The following is a 26,332-nucleotide window of genomic DNA, read 5'->3' on the forward strand; positions in this document are numbered from 1 at the left end:
TCCCTGAGCAAGCCTACAAACCAAACTGGGGCCACACACCAGCACAGACACTGCTGTTACTTTCAGTTTTCCTCAGGGAAATAAACTTTGCAGGCAGGCCTTGCTCAGCCTCCCCTGCACAGGAGCAGGAGCTGTGAGCTGACCCCTGGAGAATCCCAGAGCACAGTGGCTCTGTCACTGCTGGGGGAAGTGACACCAGCAGCTGGTCCAGAGAGAACCAAGATGCTCCACACAGGATCTGAAGCGTTGAACTCCCAGTACCTGCCCCTGTTTCCAGGGAATGTTGCCCTGCAAGCAACATTGCTTGAGCAAGTTGTGAGAGCTTTGTGAAATATCATATTCATCGAGTCTACCCACTGCTGATCCATTCCAAGTAAGATGGTTTTGATTTATTCAAGAAATAAGTACTTTGCCCTGATATTTCCATCTGGCTTGCAGTTCAGCTTGTCTTGCAAGCAGCCTTTGTAATAAACAAAACCAGCCACGACACAAATCTGCCCCTGCAATTAGATCATCAATCCAGTGCTGAGGAGCAGCTTTTGAGACAGGCAGACTCCTCAAGAATGCTGCTCTTTGTGTTGGCAGGGAAGACTTGCACAGCTCATATTACTCCTGTAATTTTAGTGCTTGGCAAAGAATCAGCCAGGGAAGAAAAATCCAGCCATGATTTAATACAAAATACCTTCTCTGCTTGCAGGCAAGAAGACTGGAGACCAACAGAGCAGAAGGTTAAACCTTTTGCCTGCCCAAGGGAATTCCTTCACGATGCAGTGGGCTGGTCCCACATCAGTTCTGCTAAGGAGCAGAGAAAACTGACTTTGAAGAGTGTTGTGCTAATACAGCCTCACTGCTCCAGGCAGCCAAGCCAGGGTTGGCCCAGGACACCAAGAGAGTCACCCTGGCTGTCACTCAGCTCTCTGCCCTACAGCACCAAGCTCTCCAGGCTCAGAGCCTCAAGAACACTGAGTTTTCATCTTTTTATAACACCAGCAACCTGCACCCCAGAATGAAGCTATGGAGCCTCCTGTGTTTGTATCATTTTGCTAAACAGAGATTTAAAAACATTTAATTTCTTTAAAAATCCTGAAAGTCACCTTTCTATTTCTTCTCTAGTGGGTTACTATTTGTTTCTTTGAAAAGAAATCAAGGGAGTTATTTGTCCTGCACAGGCAAGACCACAGGGCTTTCTTTTTTCCACAGGTCCACAAACCCATCACTTTAATCACAATCACCAAGGATGCTCAAATTCAATCTGCTTTCAAAGCACTTCAACAAGCTGTGGTGAGCTTTACCTCATAGGAGTCTTTATTTGCCTTGTATTTTTCTATCTGGTACAGCTGGTTCTTGTGGCAAATACTGTCCTGGCCTTCAGCCTTCTGTGGAGAGAAAAGCACAGAAAGTAGAATACGTAAGATAATTGGAGAAAACTAATGTTTAATTACTGCTTAGTGGACTGCACCCACTCTTGGTGTTCAGCAGAGGAGCATCAGCTTACAGAGATGATGGATTTGGTCCATTACATTTTAAATATCATTGGTGGCACCGTCCCTAATGTGAAAAGGACCAAGGAAAGAAAAATCTAAGGTGCTATTGTCAAACTGGAAAGTCCAAGCTGTGCTCAGGGGCCAGGGAGATTACATCTTTTTAAACTTAAAAGATTCAAACTTTCAGCTGAGTTTTCACTTGAAAGCTGAATAAGTTTAAGAGCTCTTAAACTTCTTCTTAATGTCCTGACTCAATAAATTGTGCTCATTCCAAGGAACAGAACTATTTCAACACAGGGACCTCGCGATGGATGATGCTTGGGATACTCTGCAATTCTGTGGGATCAAATGGCAGCAAGCCAGGCCACTTCCAGCCTTTTTGTGCCCTGCTCCCCCAGCAGTGGCAGGAGGCAGTGCTCACCCTGAGGCTGGCCAGGTAGCGCTCCAGCTTCTTGTTGAGCAGGAAGTAGATGGCCAGCGTGTGGCTGGCCCTGTTGGAGAGCACGGTGTTGATGACATCGCTGTTCTTGTAGCCCAGCTTCTCAGTCATGTGCAGCAGCACGCTCTGGCTGAGGTCCTCCAGGTGAATCCTGCACAGGGAGAGGCAGAGAAGGATTTTTGGGCCGTCCTCTCAGTGACAGAGCCCCCAGGGGACGAGGCAGAACACCAAGAGGAGGCCCTGAGGGCTCAGTATCTTGGGGGTGATTAGTTCCCTTCTCCCATGAGCAGGCAGGGGAAGGACAGATGTCAGGGAACACAGGAAGTGCAGGAAGCTGGATGAACAGGACTCTGTCCACTGTGTCCACCCGGATGGGAAATGGCACTGTGATGCTCAGGCCATTTGTTACCCTACACCTGACCACTGAAGGTCATTAAGATGAGCTGGTTTTGAAGGAAAAGAGGTAAAATCCAAGCCAGATCTGGCTCTCTGAAAAGCCCCTTTTCTCATAATCAAGCAGCACTGCTCTGAGCTTCACCCCCTGCTGCACCCATGCACTAATCAGCCAGGGAATTTCCTGCTGGAGGAAAGGGGATGTTCAGGGTTACTCCTGCAGCTCAGAATGGCAATGCTGCTGTTACCCCTCCTGTCACAAGTCCAAGCCATGTTCACGTCTCTCTCTTCTATAAATCTGGAACAGTCTCAGCCAAGGCGAGAAAAGCAGTACAGGGGTCTTGTGGAAATGCCAAAGCATTGGCTCAGCCTGAGTTAAAACCAGATTTTTCCAAAGAACTCTACTCCTATTTAGACCTCTAAACGGGCTGGCCAGCTTCCCAGAGGTACCCGTCAGCTCCCATCCATCTCCAGAGAAATGCTGGGTTCCAGTTGTTTCTAGAGGATATTCCTCACTCCTAATACCAAGCCTAGAATCAGAGGGAACTTACTTTGCAAGATTCCCTCTTCCAAGGGATGCCTCCCCACCTTTCCCACTCCTGGCTCCCAGCTCTGATGGACAGAACTCAGACAAGATGTCAAACACAGCCTGGGAAATCTCAAAGAACTCATTCCTTTTGTTCCCTGTGCTCATGAACACTTGTTCTGCCCCTAAAAAATGCTTGGGGTTGGTTTTTTTTTTCCACAAGTTCAAAAGCAAAACTTATCTTGGCCACTGCATGTTGAGACATCTGGGCAGCAAAAGAAATTCAAGCAATTTCCACTTGAAGTGCTCAGCAAAATGGGAAATTTTTGCTTGCCTTCAGGGAATTTCTTTAACAAAAGCAAGCCTATAAAAAGCCTGGGAAAACATTCTCCTGAAAACGCAGCTTCTGCTGTTCTCCCACCTTATCTCCTTGCTCTTCCCTTCCTACCACGCTCCCGTCTTGGGAACAATGGGTGTTACCCTCAGAGCAGTGGAAGGGCACTGCAAGAACACGACACAACTCCTTCTGGGTCAATTAAGAGAGGAATTGATTATTTGCAAAAATCAGCAGTGGGTTCTTCAGGCACAATTTCACCACACCTTACCCATATCTGCACACTAAGGAAAAACTGGAGACGTTCCATGGAAGCTGGCTCTAGTGGTACTTTCTGAGACAAGCTCAAAAGGAGCCAGGCCACATCTTTAAATTTTTAAAACTTTGCAGATTATTCTCTCTAAAAAGCTCCAGTATGACAAAGTCTAGGTGGGTCAAGCCTGGGACATCAGCTAATGAAACAAAAGTAATATTATTTCTAAAAAATGAAAGAAAGGGTATCTTTGAAGGCTTTTATCCCTTACAGCTTCACATGTCCCCTGCATTTGGAGGAGTGATATTGAGAGAATGGCTCTGCCTGTTCTCATCCCTTGGGAAATGATTCATCACAGGAACCACCTTTATATCCTGGGGATTACAGGCAGCTGGCCCCACATCTGCCCTCCTCATTTCAGGAGACGGATCCAGTGATATCCCCAGGCATCCAAGCTGCTTGACATCCATCCATCCATCCATCCATCCATCCATCCATCCATCCATCCATCCATCATCCATCATCCATCCATCCATCTGCCTTTTGGGAGCTGGAGACCTGCTCTTCTCCTCAGGTCAAGGAATGGCGCAGTCACTCAAAAGTGCCACCTCTGGAAGGAAGGGAAATGTCTGCTGCTAAATCAGGGCTCCTGCACCCCCTGCCAAGGCACCACATCTGGTTCCTGGCAACTGAAGGAGGGGAAGTTATGATCTTCACTCAGGAACTCTCCTCTTAGCCAAGTTAGGACAGAAATTCTGCAGCACTATCAAGTTTTAAGCACCAAAATTGGGCTTTAGGTTGCTGTCTTTGCCTCAGTGTTGCTTGGCCTAAGAGGCAGTGAATCCTGCAGGTCCTGGGTGGGGTATGAGACACAGCTGGAGACCTTTGATACAGGGAGGAGGTTTTATCTGATCAAATTGAGACATGTAATTCCAAGTGAGTTGCCTGAGGCTTCATTTACAGTCACTGGAGAGGAACTCGTGTCTCCAGGGCACAAAGTCATCCTAAGGCAGAATCAGAGAGAAGTCAGATGAATCCTTATGTAAAAAGTGCCCTTATTTCTCTCCACTGACTGCAACTCTACACTGCAGATGTTTTAAGTCCAACAAGATTATTTATAACCAAACTGGACCACAAGTATCTTCCCTTCTTCCTTTTTCCCTGGATGGATGTTTGGCTGACGCTGAGATTCATTCTCTGCCTGCTTTCAGTCACGTATTCAGCAGGGTGCAGGTATTCAACACCAACAACCAAGGAAGCAAGACCATTAAACTCTGACCTTTCTCACCATGGTTTGCATATTCCCTTAACCCACAGCAGCTCACAAACAGGCAGAGGCTCTCCTGGAGAAGCAGCTTGGCTTTTACTGACCAGCAAGGAAGAGATCAGAAGCACCTCTCACACCTCCCCATTCCCAGGCCTGCAGCAAATTAATTTTTTTAAAGACCTGCCTACCCCATCCCACCCTGCAAACAATGCACTGTACTTGCAGCTTCCAATTTAAGGCATTGCTCCTGACCATTTCGAGCCACACAGAGCCAATGTGAATACCCTTTACGATGGATTGACAAGAGCAATGCCTAGGATCTGTGACAGGGATGGAGCAGCCAGCCTGGCAGGTCTTCTCCTCCCCTCCCCGCTGTACCTGTTTGGATAGGTGACATTGGGCGGCGCTCTCCCGGGGTAGTTCTCGTTGAGCCATCGGTTTGCCAGGGCCTGCTGGATGTTTGGTCTCTTTGCAGGGTCTGGCTCCAGCAGGGAGCGCAGGAAGGTGATGGCCGCTGTGGAGAGATGGAGGGAAAACCCCAAACAAGAGCTCTGTCAGCGCCTTTAGGACTTGCCCAGGAGATGAGTTACTGCAGGTGTGCGGCCCGAGCAAGAGCATGCTAAAAAGGAACATTCTCCTTACTGCATGCTCCAATGTCCTTGAGGAAATGGAAGAACTGATAAGGGATTAGTAACTAAAACAAACAGTGATTTACAGTCACAATGATTTATAGAGTTATAAAGGAGAGGGGGAAAAGCGCTTTTTGTCTCAGAGCTCATCTGAGGTTTCGCAGCAGGTGAGCCAACATTTAATTCCCACATGAGGGCAAGAGGCTGGAACCAGGCCAGAGACAAATCACTGTGCTCAAAGCAGGAGATGGACCAGGGGTGAGTGAAGGGAGGGAAGGGATGCAGACCTGGGAAGGAAGTCACAGCAAATTAGGCTCCTTTTGACATTATAAGGATAAATTCTCTGGCTTCCATCCAATCTACAATCAGGTGCAGAATGTTTGAGCCAAATTAAAAGAGCATAGCAAAATTAGCAGGCTTTGCTTTGTTCTCCCAAACCTTCAACTTTCAGTGACACTCAACCACTCCTCCTGAGGTTCTTGCAAAAATGCTCAGTTTTTAAGCCATGTGCTTCTTACATGATTAGGAGCAATGAAATCAAATGATCTGCCCAAAATCTCACAAGAAGTGCCCCCCTGAGCAGAAAATAAACTCTGCTTCAACTAGGTCTGGTCTTTATTCCTTGAATTATCAAGGCTAGATTTCACTGCTCCCACGTGCAATTTAAAGAGGATAGAACACCTTTTGGTGACACCACAGTGGATGGGACAGGATGGGCTGGTGCACCAGGGGAGGGTGGACGATGAGGAAGGGAGGGTTTCTCCTGAAATAAATCAGGGTTAGACCCAACAGGTGCCAATTCCCAATAACCTGAGCAACCTCAATGTACAATACCCTGCAAAAATCACCTTTCAGCTGGAGAGAGGGCCCTCCCTGTGTCAAGAACCTTATATGTGCAAGAGAGACTCATTACTCTGTATTTACCAGTTCAGCTGGGTTTTTGCTCATCTCTCTCTTCACAAACCACTGACTTATGTGAGATGCTTTACTTAAACATTCTCCAGTATTTTTTGTTATTATCCTACAGCAGCCATGTTGTGGGAACAGCAGGAAGAGCCTACATCTGAGCTCCCAAACTTGCTGGAAGCTGCTCTCTGTGTGCCTGGTGTGCCCTTTCTTCACCCCCATTACAGCAAACAACAAACCCTTGTTCTCCCATTTAATCCCCTCTCGCTCCAGTGCTTCCCCCATGTCTGTGGTAGCAACCTCACACATCCCATTGGCTCAGAGCCAGGGAAATAAATCCCTCTCCCCAAACCCACACACTCACTCCTGCACCACCACCATGCCTGGTCTCCAAATCACCCAAGGTCTCCTTAAAACTCCTACTTCTCCACCCCCACCCTTGCCAAAAGGCAAACTGATTGAATAAGGCATGTGAAGGGCCACAGGTCACGAGATTCAGGCTGGGAGAAACTAATTCTGGAGTGAAGATTCCCCCCTGGAAGCTCCCAGAGCAACAGCACCTTGGCTGATTCGAGCTGGGATGGCACAAGGAGCTGTTCCAGCTAAGCCACACAGCTGTGGACAGCAAAATGATTTCCCCAGGGAGCAAGCATGAAGGAAAAGGAATACATGCAAGGTGAACACCAACTTCCTGAGCATCTGACCTCTGCTCATCTAAAATCAATAACCAGATAGCTGTTGTTCAAGAGGCTTCATAAGAAATAGGTTCCTAAGTGGGAAAATCAAACACCAAGTCCAAAATTTCGCTGTTTTGCTGCACAGGTTGTTTTGGGTGCTCACAGTCACCCATAGGTCACACAAATGAAGTGTTTTCCTGCTCAGTGATAAGACTGGCTACCTCTGCATGATGGGGCTGTGTGTTCAGGAAACAGGAAATTAAATATTGAAAGACAACGTACTGGGCACACAAAACAGACTCCTCTAAAAATTCTCTCCTCTATAGATGAATTGATGGAAATTAAGAACCGACTGAAACAAAAAGTCCATAAACCCAAGAAGTTAACAAGCCCCACAATTCCCAGAGCAGAGGAGCAGAGTTTCTGCCCAGTGACCCACAGCCTAAGGGTGGCAGGAACAAATGTCACCCTAAATCACACTGTGCCATGTCACTGAGCTCACAAGGCCCTGAGGTCAGGGACAGATGCGTACCTTTGTCCACCGTGGGCAAAGATTAACATCTTTAAATGCAGTCCATTAATTTGCCATCATCTCTGCAAGTCCAGGCTGCTGGAGCTCTCACAGGATAAACAAAATCCTGCCTTCCCTGGGGACCACAGTGTCAAGTGAGCCACAGATGCTAGAGAGAAAAAATCTGATCTCCACTGTTAAGTGGCAGGATGGATGAAACAGCAAAATGAAGCCATTGTCAAAAGCAATGTTTTCTTTTCTGCTGCTCAGGGTCTGGCTTTCTACAGGGTGGAACCCAAAATCTGTACTTGGAGAATTCACCTTGTGACTCAACTCCCAAGGCTTTTCTTTTACACCCTGTAACAAGGATTTCCACTCCCTTTTTGTGTTTGCAATCTTTTAGTTTTATCAAAAGCCCCTTGCAAGCAGGCTGCCAGGGAAGGAGACAGAAGCTCTCCATGGACAACGAATTTGGCAGAGAAAAATAAAGCCTAGCTACCAGACAGAGCTTGTTCCAAATGCTGACAGTGGCCTTGCTGCAAGCTGAAAAGTGATTCTGTTGCCTAGTGACACGGCTCTGTAGCAGGAATTAATATTTCTGATACTAATACATCAACTATTTTGCATTTTGTGAACACACAAAGGTTATCCCAGGTAACTGTCCCAAAATAACTTTCTGAGTGCATGTCATTATTCCATAATAAATGTGAGGTCATTTGAGGCAGTTTATCACTCCATCCCAGTCATGATAAAGCCCAGGAATCTGTTGTTCCAAAATAATCTGTTCATCCATCCTTACCCTATGCTAGAATCTTCTGGATGTGCAAAAGCAATTTCACAGAATTTCACAGATTTGTTCCTTCTCTCACACTCAGCACAACTTGGTGCTTCTCCAGAAATCAAAGCAAATAGGAATTCTGTAGGAATTCTGCTACATCAACTCCTGCAGGTCTTGCAGAGGCCAAAAAGAGAAAAATTAGCTTTCCCCAATTAGCACAGTGTTGGCAGCCTGACTCATGATTCCACACTCTGACCCACTGGATCTGAACGTTTCCCAGCAACCCCCCTGGATTACCTGAGGAGAGCTGGGTGGGAAAGGGGTTCATTTCTTTGTCCACCATTTTTTGGTATAAGGCTCTCAAGCTGAATGGCTCCACAGTAAAGGGTAATGTTCCAGTCAGCATGGCATACATGTTCACCCCACTGAAAGAAAACATGCAGAAAAAGAAAACAAAGTGATCAGGAGCAAGGAAAAATGTAGGTTTTAGAGACTGTACTTTACCTTTAATGTCTGACAGTTATTACAGGGTTGATGGCCCATCTCTGAGAACATTTCAGGTCAGGCTGAATGGGGCTCTGAGCCACCTGATCCAGTTGGAGACGTCCCTGCTCTTTGCAATAACAATTATAAACTCGAGAAGTAACTCACATGGACCAAACGTCTATTTTGGGCCCGTATTTCTTCCTTGCCAGAAGTTCAGGGGCTGCATATGCTGGGCTCCCACACTGGGTGCTGAAGGGATCAGAATAACCCAAGATTCCTGCACAGTTGCTCAATCCAAAGTCTGTGAAAGGCACAGAGACACAGTTATGAAAGAGAGACACAGTCAAACTGTGCTAGAGCACAAGCTAAAAAGAAAGAACATTTTTTCCAAAAGCTAAGCAATGAACTCCCTAAGGAGAAAAAGACCCCAGCTCATCCACATGCAGAAATTTCATGTAATCTGCTTGTACGAGGTGCTAAATAACCAGAGGTTTCCACTAAACAATAAAAAGAGCCTTAGAACATACTCAATTACCACTTCATATGCAAAGCAACTACATTTCACTGGCAACTGGATGGCAACAAGCAGAGCTGAGCTTGTCCCAGGTCCTGAGCCACCCCAGGCTGCTGTGCCTTCCACACTGCTGCAGGATTTTATACAGGGGACAAGGCTAAGTGGGATTTCATCGACATTCCCTCTAAATCCAAGAGTAAATGAACCATCAGATGCAAAACGGGGTGTCGCTGTCTGGGGCTGCACAAACACTGAGGGTTCAGCTCTGGAACAACACATGGAGGTCCTGGAGCAAGAAGGGGAAATGAAGAGTCTTGACTTGGCTGCTCTCTCCCTGACTTCTGCCTTGAATTCTTGTATTCCTGGCCCTTGGGTGTACCTGGCACGCTTTTGTGGCAATAATGAGGGACTGGCTAAGGCTGGCACTGGAGACAGGAGGGAGCCCCTCAGCAGGAAGGACTGCCCTTTCCCGAGTGCTCTCAGGCAGCCCAAGGGTGCTCCCAAAATTTCCCTCCTGTCTGCTCCAGCACTGGTGTGGCTGCAGGCTTTGATGGGTTTAGGGAACAACAAATCCCATTTATTAGGAGTTGGACTCGTTGATCCTTGCGGGTTCTCTCCAACTCAGAATATTCTGTGAATCTCTGAAAACCACCACTATTGACACATTGACACCTGATTAATTCCTCAATATCCTCTCTCAGTCATTAATTTGTGGCTCTTTTCCTTACCTGCACACTTATTTGCACTGGACTTGCAGTGCTGGCCTGTCCTTAAGCTTTCACCCCACTGAAAATCAAATTTGGCTGAAATGTGAGGAGCTCCTCAAGGTATTGGAAGCACACTGACAGGGCAGACACATAAGCCTCATTCCCTCACTAAACTGGGCAAAGATATGAAAATGCTTACCAAAAAAATGTGATTATCACAGTGACTGGAAGAGCCCGAGTGCCTAAATGGTGGCAACAGGGCTTTCCACTCAACTGGCTGCACCTCTGAGGGGCAGGCAGGCACAGGGGGTCAGGAATCACCACTTCTCACAGCTAAAGAGGCTCACTGGGGTTTTCCTGGAGAACACTGCCAAAATTGAAGGGAGAATCGCAGCAATTTCCTTGCCTCTGATGGAAAACAATTATCACTGGACACTGCTTAATCATCCCTGCTAGAGATGTACCATCACTGAGGCTTTTACAAATACTGCAGAGGATCCATTAACTTCATTCATGTGCTCATTAGCTGTGGCCTGAGATGAGTTCTGTCAACTGCAGAATACTTTTAAAAACCCCTGGAAATAATCTCTCCACACAGTATTATTCCTGGTCCTTACCCCGCTGTGTCATGCCAGCTCCAAATCCCTTGACTGTTCCGTAATGTTCTACAGTCACAGGATACAAGGGCTGTATTCTGTGATGGTGTCAATCAGCAGCCCTTCATCAGTATCAATGGGGGGACATTCTATCAGAGGTTTTCATTCTCTCATTTGCTTCAGTTGTCAAGCCCTTATTCACTTTCTTCAGCTCATTCATTTCAGCTGTTACGCCTTTTTTTTCCCTGTTGAGATGCAGAATGTGTGCAAACAGATGCACACTGGGGACAGGGATCTCATAGCCATGGAAATGAGAATATTGCTATTAACACAGTGTCAGCACATCGTGATCACAGTGGGATTTTTATTATTTTTATTATTTTTATTATTTTTAAGGATGCCTTGCTGATCTTGATGAGGACAGTGCGACCACCAACGCTGATAACCTCGCTGCCACTGCCTGCCTCTCCCTTTCAAACAGCCCAGCAAATTACAGAACTCAGATCAAAGGCCACACTTGATTTCCCAAAGTAAATATTTTCACATGGGAGCTCCACCACCCCCACGGCTCATGCTATGGAATCACCATCGCATCGCTCCGCTCCTCCTCGACGCCTCCAGGGAATCCACATCCAGCTAGGGATGCTCAGCTATCCCTGGAGCCCTGCCAGTCAGCACAGGGAAAGAGCTGTTAAACACAAGCTCCTGGACAAGCTGGACCAGCAGAGCTCCACAGAGCTCAGCAGAGTTGGGTGTCCCAGCAGGATGCCAAGAGCTCTGTGTGTGGCTTTTTCCAGGCGTCTTTATCAGACTCCAACCACATGGGCTGGTAGATAACAAGGAGTGAATTACTTCCAACAGTCCCAATCCTGATGTTCTTCAATTTGATTAAGAGAGTGCTAAGAATAAGTCCTCTCAAAGGGAATTTTTCCAAGAAGAATATCTAAGAGCAGCCTCTAAACCACTTTGTCACGTAGCCAAAAGGAGGAACAAATCCAAGGTGCCCTTGAGCAGCTGAAGGCTCAAGACATCCAGGCCTCACTGAAATGCATCAACAAGCAGTGGCTTCAATATCACATTTTCAATCTTCCTTTCACCTTTTGCTCTCCCTTTCACACCTATTACAAGAACAACGTTTTTATTTTTATTTTTATTTGCTACTCCTGGGTTTACTGCTGTACAAATCATGGAGACCAAGCTCTCAACCCACAGCAGGTAACATGAGCCAGTTTTGTAGCTCAAAGCCTCTTCTCCCCAGTCATGAAAAGCAGCACTTTAATTCCTCAAAACATGTTCCTGAGTCCTGAAGAACCTTCCTGGGAAGAACTATGTGATGACACAACTGATCATTCCTAGTAGGGCAGGCTACACAAAATTTTGCAACCTTTCTTTTGCTACAACACCCCCAGGTGTGGTGGGATTTAATGGCTTTGTTTCAGCATACACACTGCCTGCAATGTGCTCTGCTTAAACATCAGGCTGCAGACCTGAGGACAATTTACTGAGGCTGTGGAAGATCAAACTTGTCTCTCTTCTCTGTTCTTCCCATACCACCCACTGTGAGGAGACCTTTCCATGCAGCCCAAGCAAACAGAACTGCAGGAACAGGCCTGGAGTAGTTTTTTTTTGGCACGTGAGTTTTAACTGTACATGGATCATCTGGGAAGGTCTTGCTTGGGATGTCAAGTTCACGTGGTGCTGTGTAATCAAACACCCAGGAACAGGGAAGCTCTGTGAGTTCTTTAAATCCATCAGATGTTCGCAGAGCACCGCGCAGCCCATCTGGTCCCGCTTATCTGCTCAATCAGGACATGGGTGGCATCCACCAGTACTGAGGGATGATTTATGGTCACTCATCAGTACCCTCCTGACCCTCAGCCGAGGGAAGGCAGAGTTCTCTTGGCTATTATTTTCCCAGCTGCCTGATTTGCTACAGAGTAATCACTACAAGTCGGGGTAGCATTTCCAAAAGTGAATTCCCCGAGTCAAACCTGGCTATTTCAGAGCTCATGAATCATCCTCCCCTTGTTTGCTGGGAGATGTACGGACTTCATACCGCCCATCTGACCTGGATGCTTGATTGTTAAGTGTTTTTCACCACTTCTCAGCCCGTGAAACTTTCTGAAGAGAATCAGTTGAGCTTTTAAGTCTGCAGCCACAGACACTGCTGCTGGCAAAAGTGTAGGCATAGAAAGAAATATAAACAGATGTTTGGCATTTATTTTATGAAAGGAATATTTTCTTTTCAATGCCCACATTAACATTAATGGGAGTTATGCAAGGCAGTGAGAGACTGTCCTCACCAGTGATTAATCCAAATGACTGCACAGCTTGAATGAATCAAGCACCACGTACAACTGATACCTAAATACAATCAAGGCTCTACCGTTGATCTTTTTTATTCTTTAACAGCCCTCTAAACCAATTTTGTCCCGGGTGCTGGAAGCAAATTTAACAAATATAAATATAGGACCACATTTTGCCAGCTGCTAAAAATGTGTGCAACTCCCACTGACTTCAGTGGAGGCATATGTTCACGGGGGCAGAATCCAGCCCCTAGCAAATAAGAAATGATCATGATAATGAAATAAACCACCGCTTCTGTGGTGTCAATTCTTAAATTCTTTACCAAGCTCCCGATTTGAATGTGAAAGATGTGGGTTTAAGATGTAGGATTATTCCCATACCCAGTTAAATCTGAATTATTTGGATCGTTTTTTTCACAAAATGCTTTCAGGAACAGCTTGATTGCTATCTATACTCTCAGCTCCTCTCTGCAGCAACATTAGCAGTTGTCACATGGAGGATTATGAAGCCTCAAAAACTCTCTTTATAAAACTAACAATTTCAATTACTGGAATTGCCAAACTGGTTTCTTACCAATAAGCTTGATATTGTTGTCTTCATCTAGCAGCAGATTTTCTATCTTCAAGTCTCTGAAAGAAAGAAAATATTTTGAGTGAGTCTCCAAAATAATGAAGCAGCTTTGCTTCAGTCTCATCAGTGCCTGTACAAGACTTGTACATAATCAAATATATAATGAAAGCAGCACACCCAGTTCCACAGTGAAAGCAGAAAGCCCCATGCATCCTGCCCAAAATTAACAGTGCTTTCACACTCTGCTTCCCACCTATTCTTCAGGCACAAAATGATATTACAAGCACTTGTCAGTACATCCTGTAATTAACTAGGCTCTTTAAGTTTCTTCAGTACTGCAAGTTTACAGAAAACTTACAAACTGGAAACATTTTAAGTTGGACAATGCCACCCAGAAAATTACCCCCAAACCCCAAGCTGTGCCCACTGCGCATTAAGTACAATGTGAAAAAAACCCTATTTTGCTCTCTACACGACTCATCCATGACTCCTAGCAGTTGGCTAAGTCTTCACCACATGGATTTTTTCCCCCCCATCCAGACAGGGAATATTTGTAACAATCAGCACGCTGGGATATCCACGGCTCAGAGGGGCATCAGTGCCTCTCCCAGCATGCTTTGGAAAAAACAAATAATAAATAATAAATGATGGATAATAAAGCTCTAATTGTGGGAATTCAGTGACATCCACGGTATTTTGCCTCTGTAAGGCAGAGGCAGTGATGAAAGACACTTCCATTACAGATGAAGATATCAGGCTTAATAAAATAAGACAGGTAACCTGACCAAGCCAAGCATTTCCACAAGGAGGGAGCTGTGAGAGAAAGACTCCAAGCCTTTTTCAAACTGCTCCTCTTCATTTCACTTCATGTCCCAACAAACCTGAGGCAGAAGGCAGGATGACCCTCACTTCATCATTAAGACCACAAGGACCTACCTAGGAGGGATTTTCTGCATCAAGAGCAGGGTGGGCAGGTGAAGGGAGGATTCTGCCCTCACCTGCAGAGCTGCCTCCAGCCCTGGGGCCAACAGCAGGATGTGGAGCTGCTGGAGCAAGTCCAGAGGGGGAATGGCTTCAAAGTGATCAGATAATGGGTTTAGATGGGATATTGGGAAGGAATTCCTGGCTAGGAGGGTGGTGAGCCCTGGCACAGGGTGCCCAGAGCAGCTGTGGCTGCCCCTGGATCCCTGGAAGTGCCCACGGCCAGGCTGGACAGGGCTTGGAGCAGCCTGGGATGGTGGGAGGTGTCCCTGCCATGGCAGGGGGGGCACTGGATGGGATTTAAGGTCCCTTCCCACCCAAAGCCCTCCGTGACTCTATGATTAAATTCCCTCCTCTGGCAGTATCCCAGGGGTTCCTGCACATCCTCCAAAAGGCATTTCCCTCGTAGGGCAACCAGTGCTGCTGAGAAAGGGCTTGATCCAGGGACAATCTGCCCTGCCAGATGGATCAGGATCAACCCACTCCTGCTTCCCTCTGCTGCCAAAAAGGGGCTCAGTGCTTCACTTCTGGCATCCTTATTGCTTGCAGGTGGAGGTTTTCACAGGCTGTGTGATTGGTCTCCAGGAAAACATCAGGGCTGGGAATTTAATGGGAGAGACTTAAAAAAAAAAAACCCCAAACTAAAAAAACAAAAACAACTTAAAAACCCCAACAGTCTGGGAAAAACAGAAAAATACAAAACAAGCCCCCCACTAACACCTCCAAAACCCCCAATTAAACTGAAATCAACAGAAGCACTGCAATGCTTAGTACAGCACCTCAAAGCAAAGAAAAAGACCATTTGTTTGGAAACTCTGAGTATAAAGAAATATTAGCTAAGAAGCAACAAGACTTTAAAGGCAAGGAAAGGGAAAAAAATGCAAGCTGAGAAAAGACATCCAGGCAATCAGAGTAACAAATGAGTGACAGAGGGGCTAACCATGAACACCAGAAAATATATTTTAAAGGATTCAAAGTAAAAAAAAAATAAAAATATATAAACAAAAGGTAAATATTACAGGGCATCTTAAAGCTATCAGAGGAAAAAGATAGAAATGTAAATATTGCCTCAGTATAGAGTGCAGTCAAACCTGGTAAAAGCTGTTTACCCATCTGTCTGTTCTCAGCAGATTTGCCAGTGAGTGGTAACTGATCTAATGGTCCATATGCACCACAGTTTTTGTCCACCCCAACAGGAAAACACTGATTTTTGGAGCAATACCAGGAGCCAGGACAACAGGCTTTCCCACATTTCTCTTCGTGGTGGTACAACCCAGTTGCACACCTGCTTTAGGACCCATTGCCATGAGCATCCTAAATGCTTTATTAAGTCAGCTGTGTCCAAGACAAACTTCAAGTATCTTTCACAAAAAGGTTTATCTGAGCCGCTCCTAAGACTTGACCAACTCTCACTGAGTGCCTTACTCACCTTTAATGTTCCAAATCCTTTATCACACAGTGCATGAAATGCAGGCTTCCAAACACTTTTGGGGGCAATGGTGTTTCTTTTTCCACTGCAACAAAGCTCTGGACACTTTTAGTTTCCCTCCCTGAAGTAAATCTGATCTTGTGCCTTTACTGTCACGGCTGCTCAACAACAACCATGACTAAAGGATTATTGATGGGTTTTCCCCCATAAGCAAATTCTCAGCATTCATTGCTGAAAAACTTAAAGATACTCCCAGGCATTAGGAACAAGAAGTGCAACCTTTGCCTAAGGGATCAGTTCCCTGATGCTGAGAGTGTCTAACTACGGGACAAGGCAGTCAGATCTGGGAATAATGAAGTCATGCAAGGCAGGCCAAGCTGCATTCCCACAGCGTGGAGAACCAGCAGGTATTTCTGTCTTCTCAGCTTGTGGAGCTGGCAGCACGCAGTTGGCATTCCCTGGATCTGAAAATACACCAACTTCAAGGGCTAAGTTTCTCTGAGAGTTTGTTCTGCTGTCAGTGGGGCTGATTTCTCTCTTTGGAGCACTCTGGAAACCCCAGGTGCAGCCAGTGCCTCCAGGGAGGAACACAATGAATCCCTGGAGCAAGTGACCCCATCAGCTGCTCCCACAACAGTTTGTTCCATGCCATGGCAGGCAGCAGGCTGCAAAAGGGAAGTTTTGCATTTCACACTTTATTTCTTGTCTGGGGGAGGAAGGATGAGAAAGAAGGTTTTACCAGCAAGCAGCTGCACAGCAGCAGTGGTTGGCTGCTCTCTCCTGAGTCTTATTTTTAATCTGAACAGCACCACAGAAAATCACTCCTTAACTGTCAACCCTCAAGGCCACTTTTGAGCCTTGTGAAAGAGCTGGAAAGGTTGCAGAGATTTGGGTTCATCGCCACGTTTATGTAGCAATACACATTTCAAAGGCTTTGATATCAAAATGTTATTGAGCCCAATTCTTCTGTCAGTAACAACGTCACTGGATTCCACATGGCTGCCTCTGCAAAAGAGGAATCTGGTCCACAGTCTTCACTAAAATGATGTTTAGTTTGTTTACACCAGAGCACTCCAAGAGAGAATGCCCAGGGGTAATTCTGAAATCTGAAATAAAACAGAGAGATGAACCAGCTCCGCACTCCAAAAGGAGAGTTTGTTCTGTAGAGCAGGATCTGTGATAAATATTGCATCAGCAGCCAGACTACTGGCACTTAAAATTAATAGGCTGGAAGTTATCAAAGCCAGCATGTCCAACAGAGGTACCAAATGAGGAATCCTGTGGCACTCTGGATCGTGCGGCACCACCAGCTCTGCCCAGAACGCCGGGGTTTTCCACCTCTTTCAAACTCCTGACCTGCTTCCAATCACCAAATGGCAGTGAAAGGTAGGAATCTGCTGCCATGAGGGTAGAAAAAGGGGAATACAACAAGCCATCTTTGCTACCAATACACTATTCAATTCTTTTCTTTGACGACCTGACAGTAATTGCATTGAATGGGATTGAATTTTGTTAAAATGACTTAAAAAGGGTTGTTGAGAATTTCCTGTGGGATGCAGTGGCAAGCACCAAGGCTTTCACTTCATTTTCCCTGCTGTCCTCATGTTCCCAGAGGGCTTATTGCTCATTCTGCTTTTTGACAGCATGAGGACCTGTGTAAACACCAAGAGAAAGCTTCACCAGATCCTGCCATTTGGCTCTGTTTTCCTCTGTCAGAGGAAAAGATAAATATTCCTACCTGATTCACAGCTGAGCTTGTTGCAAGTATATTTTTAGCAGCAACCAACCAGCTCCCCTGATAGAGGGAAAGAAACCCAAATTATAACATGAAATTATATATAGAATAGTGGCATTTTGCTTTCAGTGAGCAGCCAAGGAGCTCTGAACCCTGGGCACCCCTCACCAAAGATGCAGCAGCTTCTGCACTCTGGAATTTGCAGACTTCATCTCAGCAGATGACATATTTAGAATTTTTAAATACATCTACACAGTCCAACGTGAGTTTGGGGGTATTTTTACACCTCTAAATAAAAATGAGGTTTCTTGAAGTTGTTTTATTTTAGGCCGTTCACACATCAGCGCCTCTTAACAAAAGCATTTCCACTGAGTTTTGGGTCCCTGCTCTTGTCCAAAGACCAGTGATGTGAGTACTTTTCTGCCATGCCAAGTCTGGATTGTAAGCCATGCAGCAGCTTTCTGAGTAATACCAAATAACATAAGCAAATTTCACACAACTTATTCCACCTGGGGTTTTTTATCCCAAGCAGAACAGGGGTAAGCCATCTACATGATTCCCCAAATAACGCAGCCAAAAGCTGTGATTTTTTGTTTGTTTGTTTGTTTGTTTGCAATAAAACAGCCAACGAAAAGCTTTTCAGGACCTTGCCCCATTCCATGGGAAGCATTTGGAGATACAAACAGCAGCCCCTTTTCGGGCTGGGGATGCTGCAGTTTGTTCCACACGTGGCAAACTCCAACGCCCCCGGATCACCACGCACATGAAAGTGCTGGTATTTTTACCTGCTGCAAAAATAACAACAACAACAGAACATTGTCATTGCAGCCAGGCAGAGAATGAATCAGACTCCTGCACTATTTTCTCCCTCCCTCAGCAGCTGATTGAATAGCCTGTTTTTAGAGCTGCCACAGTCAGAGGCCCGAGATGCTGAAGGACAACTCCTGAGGTAATTGTTAATTTTTCTCCCTTGCTCAGATTGAGGCAGGAGAATAAATCCAGATCATACCACCAGGGCTTCTCCTGCATCTCCACCCTGCTCTATGCTCTTTGCTTGCAGGAGAAGGCAAGGCATCCAATGGGTTAAGGCAGAGAAAATATTTGCAGATATGCTGCCTGTGATTCTGTCAAGTTTTATCAGTTCAGGCAGAATCAGACCTGCTCATTCACTGTGTGGAAGCCTCCCAAGAAGCAGCTCAGTGCTGCACAGTGATGTGAGAAGCAGGGTGGATGGAGGAGGCTGCCCGTGGGGTGGGGATTAATTCTGCACCACAGGGCTGGACAGACAGAACTCAGCTGCCAGAGGCAGCCCAGCACTGACACACTGCTCCCAGGGCTGCTGCCTCCTCCCACAGCCTCTGCAGCTGTGCTAGGGTCACAGAGGCAGCAGAGAGGGGAGGGGGGAGAGCCAGACCTGCAGCATCCACATGGGAACTCAGCATCCACACAGAAACTCAGCATCCACACAGAAACTCCTCAGCATCCACACAGAAACTCCTCAGCATCCACACAGAAACTCCTCAGCATCCACACAGAAACTCCTCAGCATCCACACAGAAACTCAGCATCCACACAGAAACTCAGCATCTATACAGAAACAGCATCCACACAGAAACTCAGCATCCACACAGAAACTCAGGCTCAGCATCCACACAGAAACTCAGGCTCAGCATCCACACAGAAACTCAGGCTCACCCTGGGCCCCAAGCCTTGCCTCCTTCTCACCACAACAGCCTGTTGATTCCAGCTGGTGCTTAGGGAACGAGCTATTTTGGTACAAAATGTAGGTTTGAGTCCTTTCAGAAAAAGGACGGAATCGAAGCCAAGCCTGGCAGCCCCCTGTAAGTGCCTTGGCCACTGTGCAGAAGGTAAATTTTTGGGGGAGAGGAATTGCTGCTGCTGACCCAATCCTGCTGTTAAAAGCTAAACATGTCCATCTGTTCCTGCCTTGTTTTTTTCTGCCCATCTCAGAAACTTGATTTATTTCCTTTATCTCTCCCTCTCTCTAAACACTGGGTATCAACTGATGCCTGAAAGCAGTAAGGAAACTTCTTCGTTGTCCCTGCCTCAAGCTGTGGGGTTAAAAATGTAAAGAGATCAGCAGTTTTGAGGCTGGTAGGGAACCGTGGTACCTGAAATGTAGCTGGAGGTGAGACCAGAGGTGGCCTGTGCACATAGCAGTTATCCCCCATGGACCACAGGGAACACACAGAGACCCAAGACAAAAGCGGCTGCACCCGCGCTGCACAGCTCAGCACACAGCTGGGCACAGCTGTCTGTGGGCAGCTCCCACCTCCTGCACGCTCAGTGGAGCTGAGGAGATGCAGAACCAGATCCTGCAAAGCCTTGGGATGTCTGGCTCCCGCAGCATGCCCACAGAACCCAGGAGGACGGGGCCTACACAACTCGCTCGGCATCACACGGGAACTGCGTGGGAGCCCAGACTTCACACCAGCTGGCCCAGATTTAGAAAGCAGAGCCTCCTTCTTAGCACAACGCCCTATAAATACACCTAGGAACAGGAGAGGAGAGATGCTGGCTCCAAAGGTCCAGCCAGCCCACCATCCTCCTGTCTCCATAGCAGCCGAGAGCACAGGAGTGGAGAAAGGTACAGGGACAGGCAGTCACGTGTGACATCGCCACCTGCACTCTCCCACTTGCTGCTCAGGGGCTTCAGGCAGAGGCAGCTACTCTTTATTCAGCAGTCTCCTCTCTGCTGAGCTTGTCCTGTTTCCCCTGGAGCCCAGATGAACTACTAACTCCACAGCATCCTCGTGCCAGGAGAGGCGCATCCCGCTCACACACAGAGCTCAAGGAGTGGCTGGAAAATGCTCCCAGGCACAGGGTGGGATTTTTGGGGCGTCCTGTGCAGGACCAGGAGTTGGGCTGGATGGTCCCTGTGGGTGCCTGTGAGTCTGTGGATGAAAGTCCTGGAGAAATGAGGTGATGCACTGCAGCAGCTCTGGCTCTCTCTGTGCCGTGAGGCCCCGCAGAGGTGACGCGACAAACGCAAGGAGTAGGGAAGCAGAAGGCAGGGATTTCAGTGGTCCCACTGAGGCTTTGCCCCAGCCCTGGTGCTGCCAGGCTTTGGGCACATCAGCTCATCCCCCCACGCTGCTGTACTTCCACCGGAGAAACAACAGGCACAGCCTCCTTCTCAAAGGAACAGCAAAATGATTCACTGGCTCACCTTGGGGCTTGCAGTGCTTGCAGTGAAAGGGCCCTACTTTTGGACCCTACCTTATCTTTACTGTCACAGAACCACAGAAGATCCTGAGCTGGAGGAGATCCATGAGGTTCATCGAGCCCAGCTCCTGGCTGTGGAGTCAGCACAGCTCCTGTGTGCTCACCTGAAGCTGCTTAAGTGCTTTCTGCAGGTACAGCTCAAGACAGGAGCATCCAACCAACACCACAACGAGGAGCCAGAAAGCTCTCAGGAACACACTATCACAAGGAAATCTCCTTACAATACAAACAAACCCCACTTAGAGGAGCTGACACAAACTTTACAAACAACACAAAATTACCTGTGCACGACTCCCGCCCGGTGAAGGTGCTCCACTGCCAGGATGAGCTGCCGGATGTATTTGCGGGCTTCGTGCTCCTCCAGCCTTTTCTTCTCGTAGATCTTGTGCATCAGGTTGCCACCAGGGCACAGCTCCATGACCAGGTAGTAGCTGTTCTCGGTTTCCAGTATATCCAGCAGCTGGGCAATATTGGGGTGGCGGATCATTTGCTGGATCTGCCCTTCCCGCCGCAGGTTCTTGGTGACGTAGGTGTCCTTTTTGGCTCTTTTCTTGTCAATCACTTTCACTGCCACCTAAGGAGACAACAGGAGAGGGGGTTGCTAGCTGTCACATGGATGATTTTGTTGCTCTAAATGTTGTATAAACAGCCACTAAGAAAACCAGAAGTCACAACGATGTCCCTCTCAGCTGGCACACCGTGGCTTCAGGTCAGAGAAGGAGTTGCTTTTCCAACCCCACTGACTCATCCATCCTTCACTTCCTTCTACAATGCCAGTCAAAAATTACTGCAAGGAAATCAGTAACAAAGGAGAGGAGACAATCCCACTAACCACCCACAAACACTTGACATGCTTAACGCTGGGCATTTATTGCTGTTGTTTACTCAGAAAGCCTCCAGGCTGGTGTTTACAACTTTTAAGTGTCATTTTTGGCTTTTCCTGGCTTTGAATACACAACTGGAGATTATATCCTTTCATTACAATTTTCTTAAACTATAGTCAAGTGTTGGCTTTGCATGATTTGCATATAAAACATACTATCAAAAACAAAACCTTTTTGGTACTGCTCTCCCAGCACATTTCCTGCTTTTTCTCTCTTGTGGGAGCTGGAGAGGGACTTGGGAAAAGGGCTTGGAGGAAGAGGGCAAGGGGAATGGCTTCCCACTGCTAGAGGGCAGGGTTAGATGGGATATTGGGAAGGAATTCCTGGCTGTGAAGATGCTGAGTCTCTGGCACAGGGTGCTCAGAGCAGATGTGACTGCCCCTGGATCCCTGGAAATGTTCAGGCTTCCCAGTTACCCTCCCCTTTGACATGAATGCCTTGGAATTGAAGGATAAAACTGCAGGAACTGGGGCTTCCTGGTGTGTGCTGAGAGCCAATATTGCTGAGTGTGTTATTGGCTGACTGTGTTCCTGCAGTGGAAAGATCATTGTGATGGCACAGCCCTGATAAAGAGCTGAAACACCAGAGCTGCCTGGGTGAACTCGGAGCAGCATCAGGACCTGGGAGCTGCACCCCTGACTGCTCGCATTAAAGAGACATCATTTAGTCATCAGATAAAACAACAGGTAAATCAGAGCTTAATTTCACCATTTCTGAAAGCCTCAGGTGGTTCACCAAGGAAACGGACTTAAATTAGTTCATTCTTTCATCTAATGAGGTGGAACAGAGCACAGAGGCTTGCACAGAGTATTTAGACAGCAAACCACAGGAGTTACTCTGGTGAGGACAAGCAAATTCACAGATTACAGAATATGAGATACCATACTGTACACTGGCAGCACAACACCGTCTCTGCCAAAGTTTAAAAAATAAAATAAAATTAAATGAAAAGCTGGCATTTATCACAGCTGCAAGGTACAAAACACGGCGTGGTAACAGCATGAAGCAGCAATCTATTATGCATCTTGGTAAGTCACCCCTAACTCACTGACAGTAAAAAGCACATTATACACGTCCACATGTGCTGCCCAGCCTGAGCTCAGCTGTGGAGGTGGAGCAGCCCCCTGAGCCCAGAGGACAGAGCCAACCATGTGACTACTGGAGGACTTTTCCACTATCACCAAAAATTAGCTTTCTATGCCTTAAGGACAAACTTTCCTCTCCATTTTGACAGGAGCCTCGTCAGGCACCCCACCAATCCCAGCAGACAAGCAAAGCAGCGCTGGGATTCAGCCTAGCTCTGAGCCCAGCTCTTCAAGAGCCCTTCAAGAGATCCCCCTGCAGAGCTGACAGAGCTGACCAAGGTGGAAACAGCAGATTTGTTCCAGTAACACCCTGTTCTAGGGATCAAACTCTGCATGCAGCTACCCCAGGGCTGACTTAGCTCAATATCCCCAATTCTGTGTTCATCCAGAGGTAGACAAGGCAAGTGAAGACCAAATGTGCCCAGACACACTTAACCCACAGAGCCTCCTGTGCAGCGTAGATGTGCGTGCACGCACCTGGAAATTTCATTCATGCAGAAGGAAAAAGCGTTCGGTGGAGAAAATACTGCAGACGTTGGGTAATCATCAAACAAACACACTGGAGCTTTCACAGCCTACTCAAGACACGCCAATTACTCAGCTTTGCTCTCTCCCAAGCTTCAAGTAGGGGCTCTTTGTTTCTGCATCATGCCTATCTCCTGACTTGAGTTCCTGGCCAATGCTGGCACAGAAGTAAAAAAATAAAATAAACGATAAAGCAAGCAATTACTCTCAATATGTAGCAACAGTGGCTCTTGACATTCTGCTTTTGGCTAAACCTCTGCTGTGTAAACAGATAAATGGTTCAGGTTATTCTGTGTTATGAGATACAAAGATGAGTAATAGCCCATATTTTTGGTTCCCGAGTCCCAGAATTACACCGTTGGAATGAATTACTTTCCTGAAGGTTACGCTGTGACACATCAGATGAGCAATCGCTGCTCCCCTCCATCACTGCACTAATGCAAGTTGGGCTAGAGGAGCGCAGGTGAGGGCAGGGCCAGCACCTCTGTGCTCCTCTGTGCAGCGAGGAGAGGCTGCAGCAGGCAGCAGCAGAATGCCCAGCACGGGCACGTGTCCTCACCCAAACAGCGGCACGTGTCCCGCACACACGGGCGCTGGGGACTGCTGCCAGCTCCTGCTCTGCAAGGGCTCGTGAATCTCAGGGAGAGAGAGGCGGGGGAGGCTGAAGCTGACTGGCACCAAACTGCACAAAAACAGTCGCAGAAAGGCCCCCAGGAAAAAAATAAACCTGAGAAGAAGCAGTTTAAAGGGCCAAGCGTTGCCTGGAGAAATCTGGGAGCCAGAGCTGCTGCCATGTTTTGCATCCCCTTTGTAAGCAGTCTGGAAGTGCCACGAGGCAGGGAAGGGGGTCCCACTCATCCTAGGAATGCCCCCATCTCTGTGTCCATGCAGGAGGCACCAGCTCCCGTTGGGCAGCTTCCCAGACCTGCCAACATCCCAACGAGGTTCTGCTGCTCCGGGCAGGAGGAACCTCCAGGCGCTCAGCGAGCACAAGTCCAAGTGTCCTGGGGTGACTTGGGTCACCCTCATCCCTCCTGCCACCTATTTAAAACCTTGCCAGGGACACTTGGAAAAAGCCCAGCTCAGGAAGTTGTGCTTCTGCAGGCATTTGCTTGCCCAGGGGTCAGTTTAGCTGGCGGCCTGGCTGCTCTGCAGTAGCGCTGCTTCGCTCAAGTCTTCGAGGAGCCAAAGTCAAGAGGTCCTGAAAGATGCCCAGCTCGGCTGGCTGCAGTAACAGCTCCAGGAACACTTGCACTGCAGTGGCCCCAGCTCTGCAAATAATGTTCTAACATGTTTAACTTTGCAGAGAACAGGGGACGGCATGTGACCTTGCAAAATCGGGGTGTGACATTTTGAGGGCTTTTTGAAGAGGTTTCCCCACTTACCCGACCGCTTGGATTGTTTCCTTCTGCAAATTCCCAGCCTAAAAGGGAGGCAGTTCCTGCTGGCTGCTGCCAAAGGGAGCTTCGGCTGAATTGAGAGGAAACTGGTTTGAAAAAGAATCCAGCAAGAACTCTGTGGGATTTGGCCAGGAGACCAAGAGAGCACAAGAAAAGCAACTCCAACTATCGGCAGGACTGTTTCACTGTTGGAGGGACAACCCCCTGCCTTTCTCCTCTTTTTTTCTCTTCTTCTTTCTTTTTTTTCCCCAGAGTCTACTCCTGGCAGACCTGCCTGCCGTGGTGCCAAGCCAGGCAGCAGCACTCACACCCAGCACCATCCTGGAGCATCCTGACCATGCCAGTGCAGCTCAGAGCCGCAGCTTGGGGCACAGGCAAAGAGAAGGCCTGAGACTTGGACTTCTGCACCCAAATCAAAAACCTTTTCTGTCCAGCTTCAGCTTAGCCAGGAGAACGAGACAAAGAGCCAGACCATGGCGATGTCTTGCAGCCATCGGTACTGCAAGTCCATCTCCAGCTTTTTTCTTTCTGCTGTGCCCAAGGCAGCAATAAATTCAGTTTCTTTCCTCCCTTATTTCCAGCGATAGCTGTCTGGCTTCACTTGCAGCTTGCTTTGTATTTACCACTGTTCTCACCACAAAAATCTGAGCTCCGTTTTCAAAACCAGCTGGTGATTTTGGGTGGCCAACTCAAATCACATTAAACAGACCTAACTCTGAAGCCTGCACAATTGTCAGCGCAAAATCAACCCCTTTGAGGGCATCTCATTTTGGGCAATCACCCAGCCAGGCACAGAACAAGTTGTTCATCACAACCAAATCCAAGGATCAGAAAATGCCAATTTCATTCTCTGGGTAGAGTTTATTTTTTTATCTGACTGTTACAGCTTAGCAAATTTGACAGTGCAGTAAAGGAAGGTGGGTTTTTATAGGGCAAGTTCCAGTATCCTAAGAAATAAAGCACTAAAGGAAAGGGTATTTTGGCATTTGCTCTAACTGTAGTAAAATCAGCAATCAAAAAAGGTAGAGAGGAGTCACTGCTGCAAAGGTATTTTCTTTTCTTCTGAGTCTGGCAGCATAAGCCAAAAGTTTGGGGTGCAGCAATACACAAATTCAGCTGCTGCAGAGGAGCCCAGGATAAATGTCCCAGCAGGCAGGAGGCTGCTGGCTCTGCTGGCAGCCAGACACAGCCAGGAAGGCTTGAAATCAGCCCCTGAAGAAACATCAGCTCTTCCAGACAAGCCCTGAGTACATTCACTCATGCACTTTGGATTCCTGCTAGCCTGAAGGGAAAGAATCCAATGGCCAGGTGTTAAAAACAACGTCCTACCCTACAGCCCAAACATGACAGCAGCCAGCAGCGTAGAAAGGTATTCAGGAGGACTTTAGATAAGCAAATGATCCTAAGGCCTCTTAATGCCACAGCCAACTTAAACATAATCCCTAAAAGCATGAGCAGGATGTATTTGGTATAGTAAGAAAAGGTATTAATTACACCTGTGCAAGGCACTGGGGACTATTATTGAAGTGCTGTATCCAGTTCTGGTGCCAGTAATTAAAGAATTACTTCGAAGTTTTGGAAGGAGTTCTGAAAAGAGCTTCAGAACGGTCTGAGGTCCAAGAACTGTTTGTCATAGTAACTGACTGAAGCTCAAAGTATTTAATTAAGAG

At 47.2% G+C, this 26,332-nt stretch overlaps 1 protein-coding gene across 2 annotated transcripts in view; it reads right to left on the reverse strand.

The window, feature by feature from the left end:
• Positions 1–26,332, reverse strand: part of HUNK (hormonally up-regulated Neu-associated kinase) — a 43,996-nt gene that overhangs the window by 8,736 nt on the left and 8,928 nt on the right. For both annotated transcript variants that reach the window (XM_088052141.1, XM_005524072.3), the window contains exons 2-8: positions 21,050–21,342; positions 13,381–13,436; positions 8,849–8,984; positions 8,495–8,622; positions 5,075–5,210; positions 1,906–2,074; positions 1,293–1,376 (exon numbers count right to left, since the gene is read on the reverse strand). In XM_088052141.1, coding sequence (XP_087908267.1) covers positions 1,293–1,376; positions 1,906–2,074; positions 5,075–5,210; positions 8,495–8,622; positions 8,849–8,984; positions 13,381–13,436; positions 21,050–21,342 — 1,002 coding nt within the window. The remainder of the gene's footprint in view (positions 1–1,292; positions 1,377–1,905; positions 2,075–5,074; positions 5,211–8,494; positions 8,623–8,848; positions 8,985–13,380; positions 13,437–21,049; positions 21,343–26,332) is intronic.

The sequence above is a fragment of the Pseudopodoces humilis genome, chromosome 2, assembly GCF_049639895.1.
Source record: "Pseudopodoces humilis isolate 2021_Gansu_Grassland_sample_001 chromosome 2, ASM4963989v1, whole genome shotgun sequence".
In the NCBI taxonomy this organism is placed as follows: domain Eukaryota; kingdom Metazoa; phylum Chordata; class Aves; order Passeriformes; family Paridae; genus Pseudopodoces; species Pseudopodoces humilis.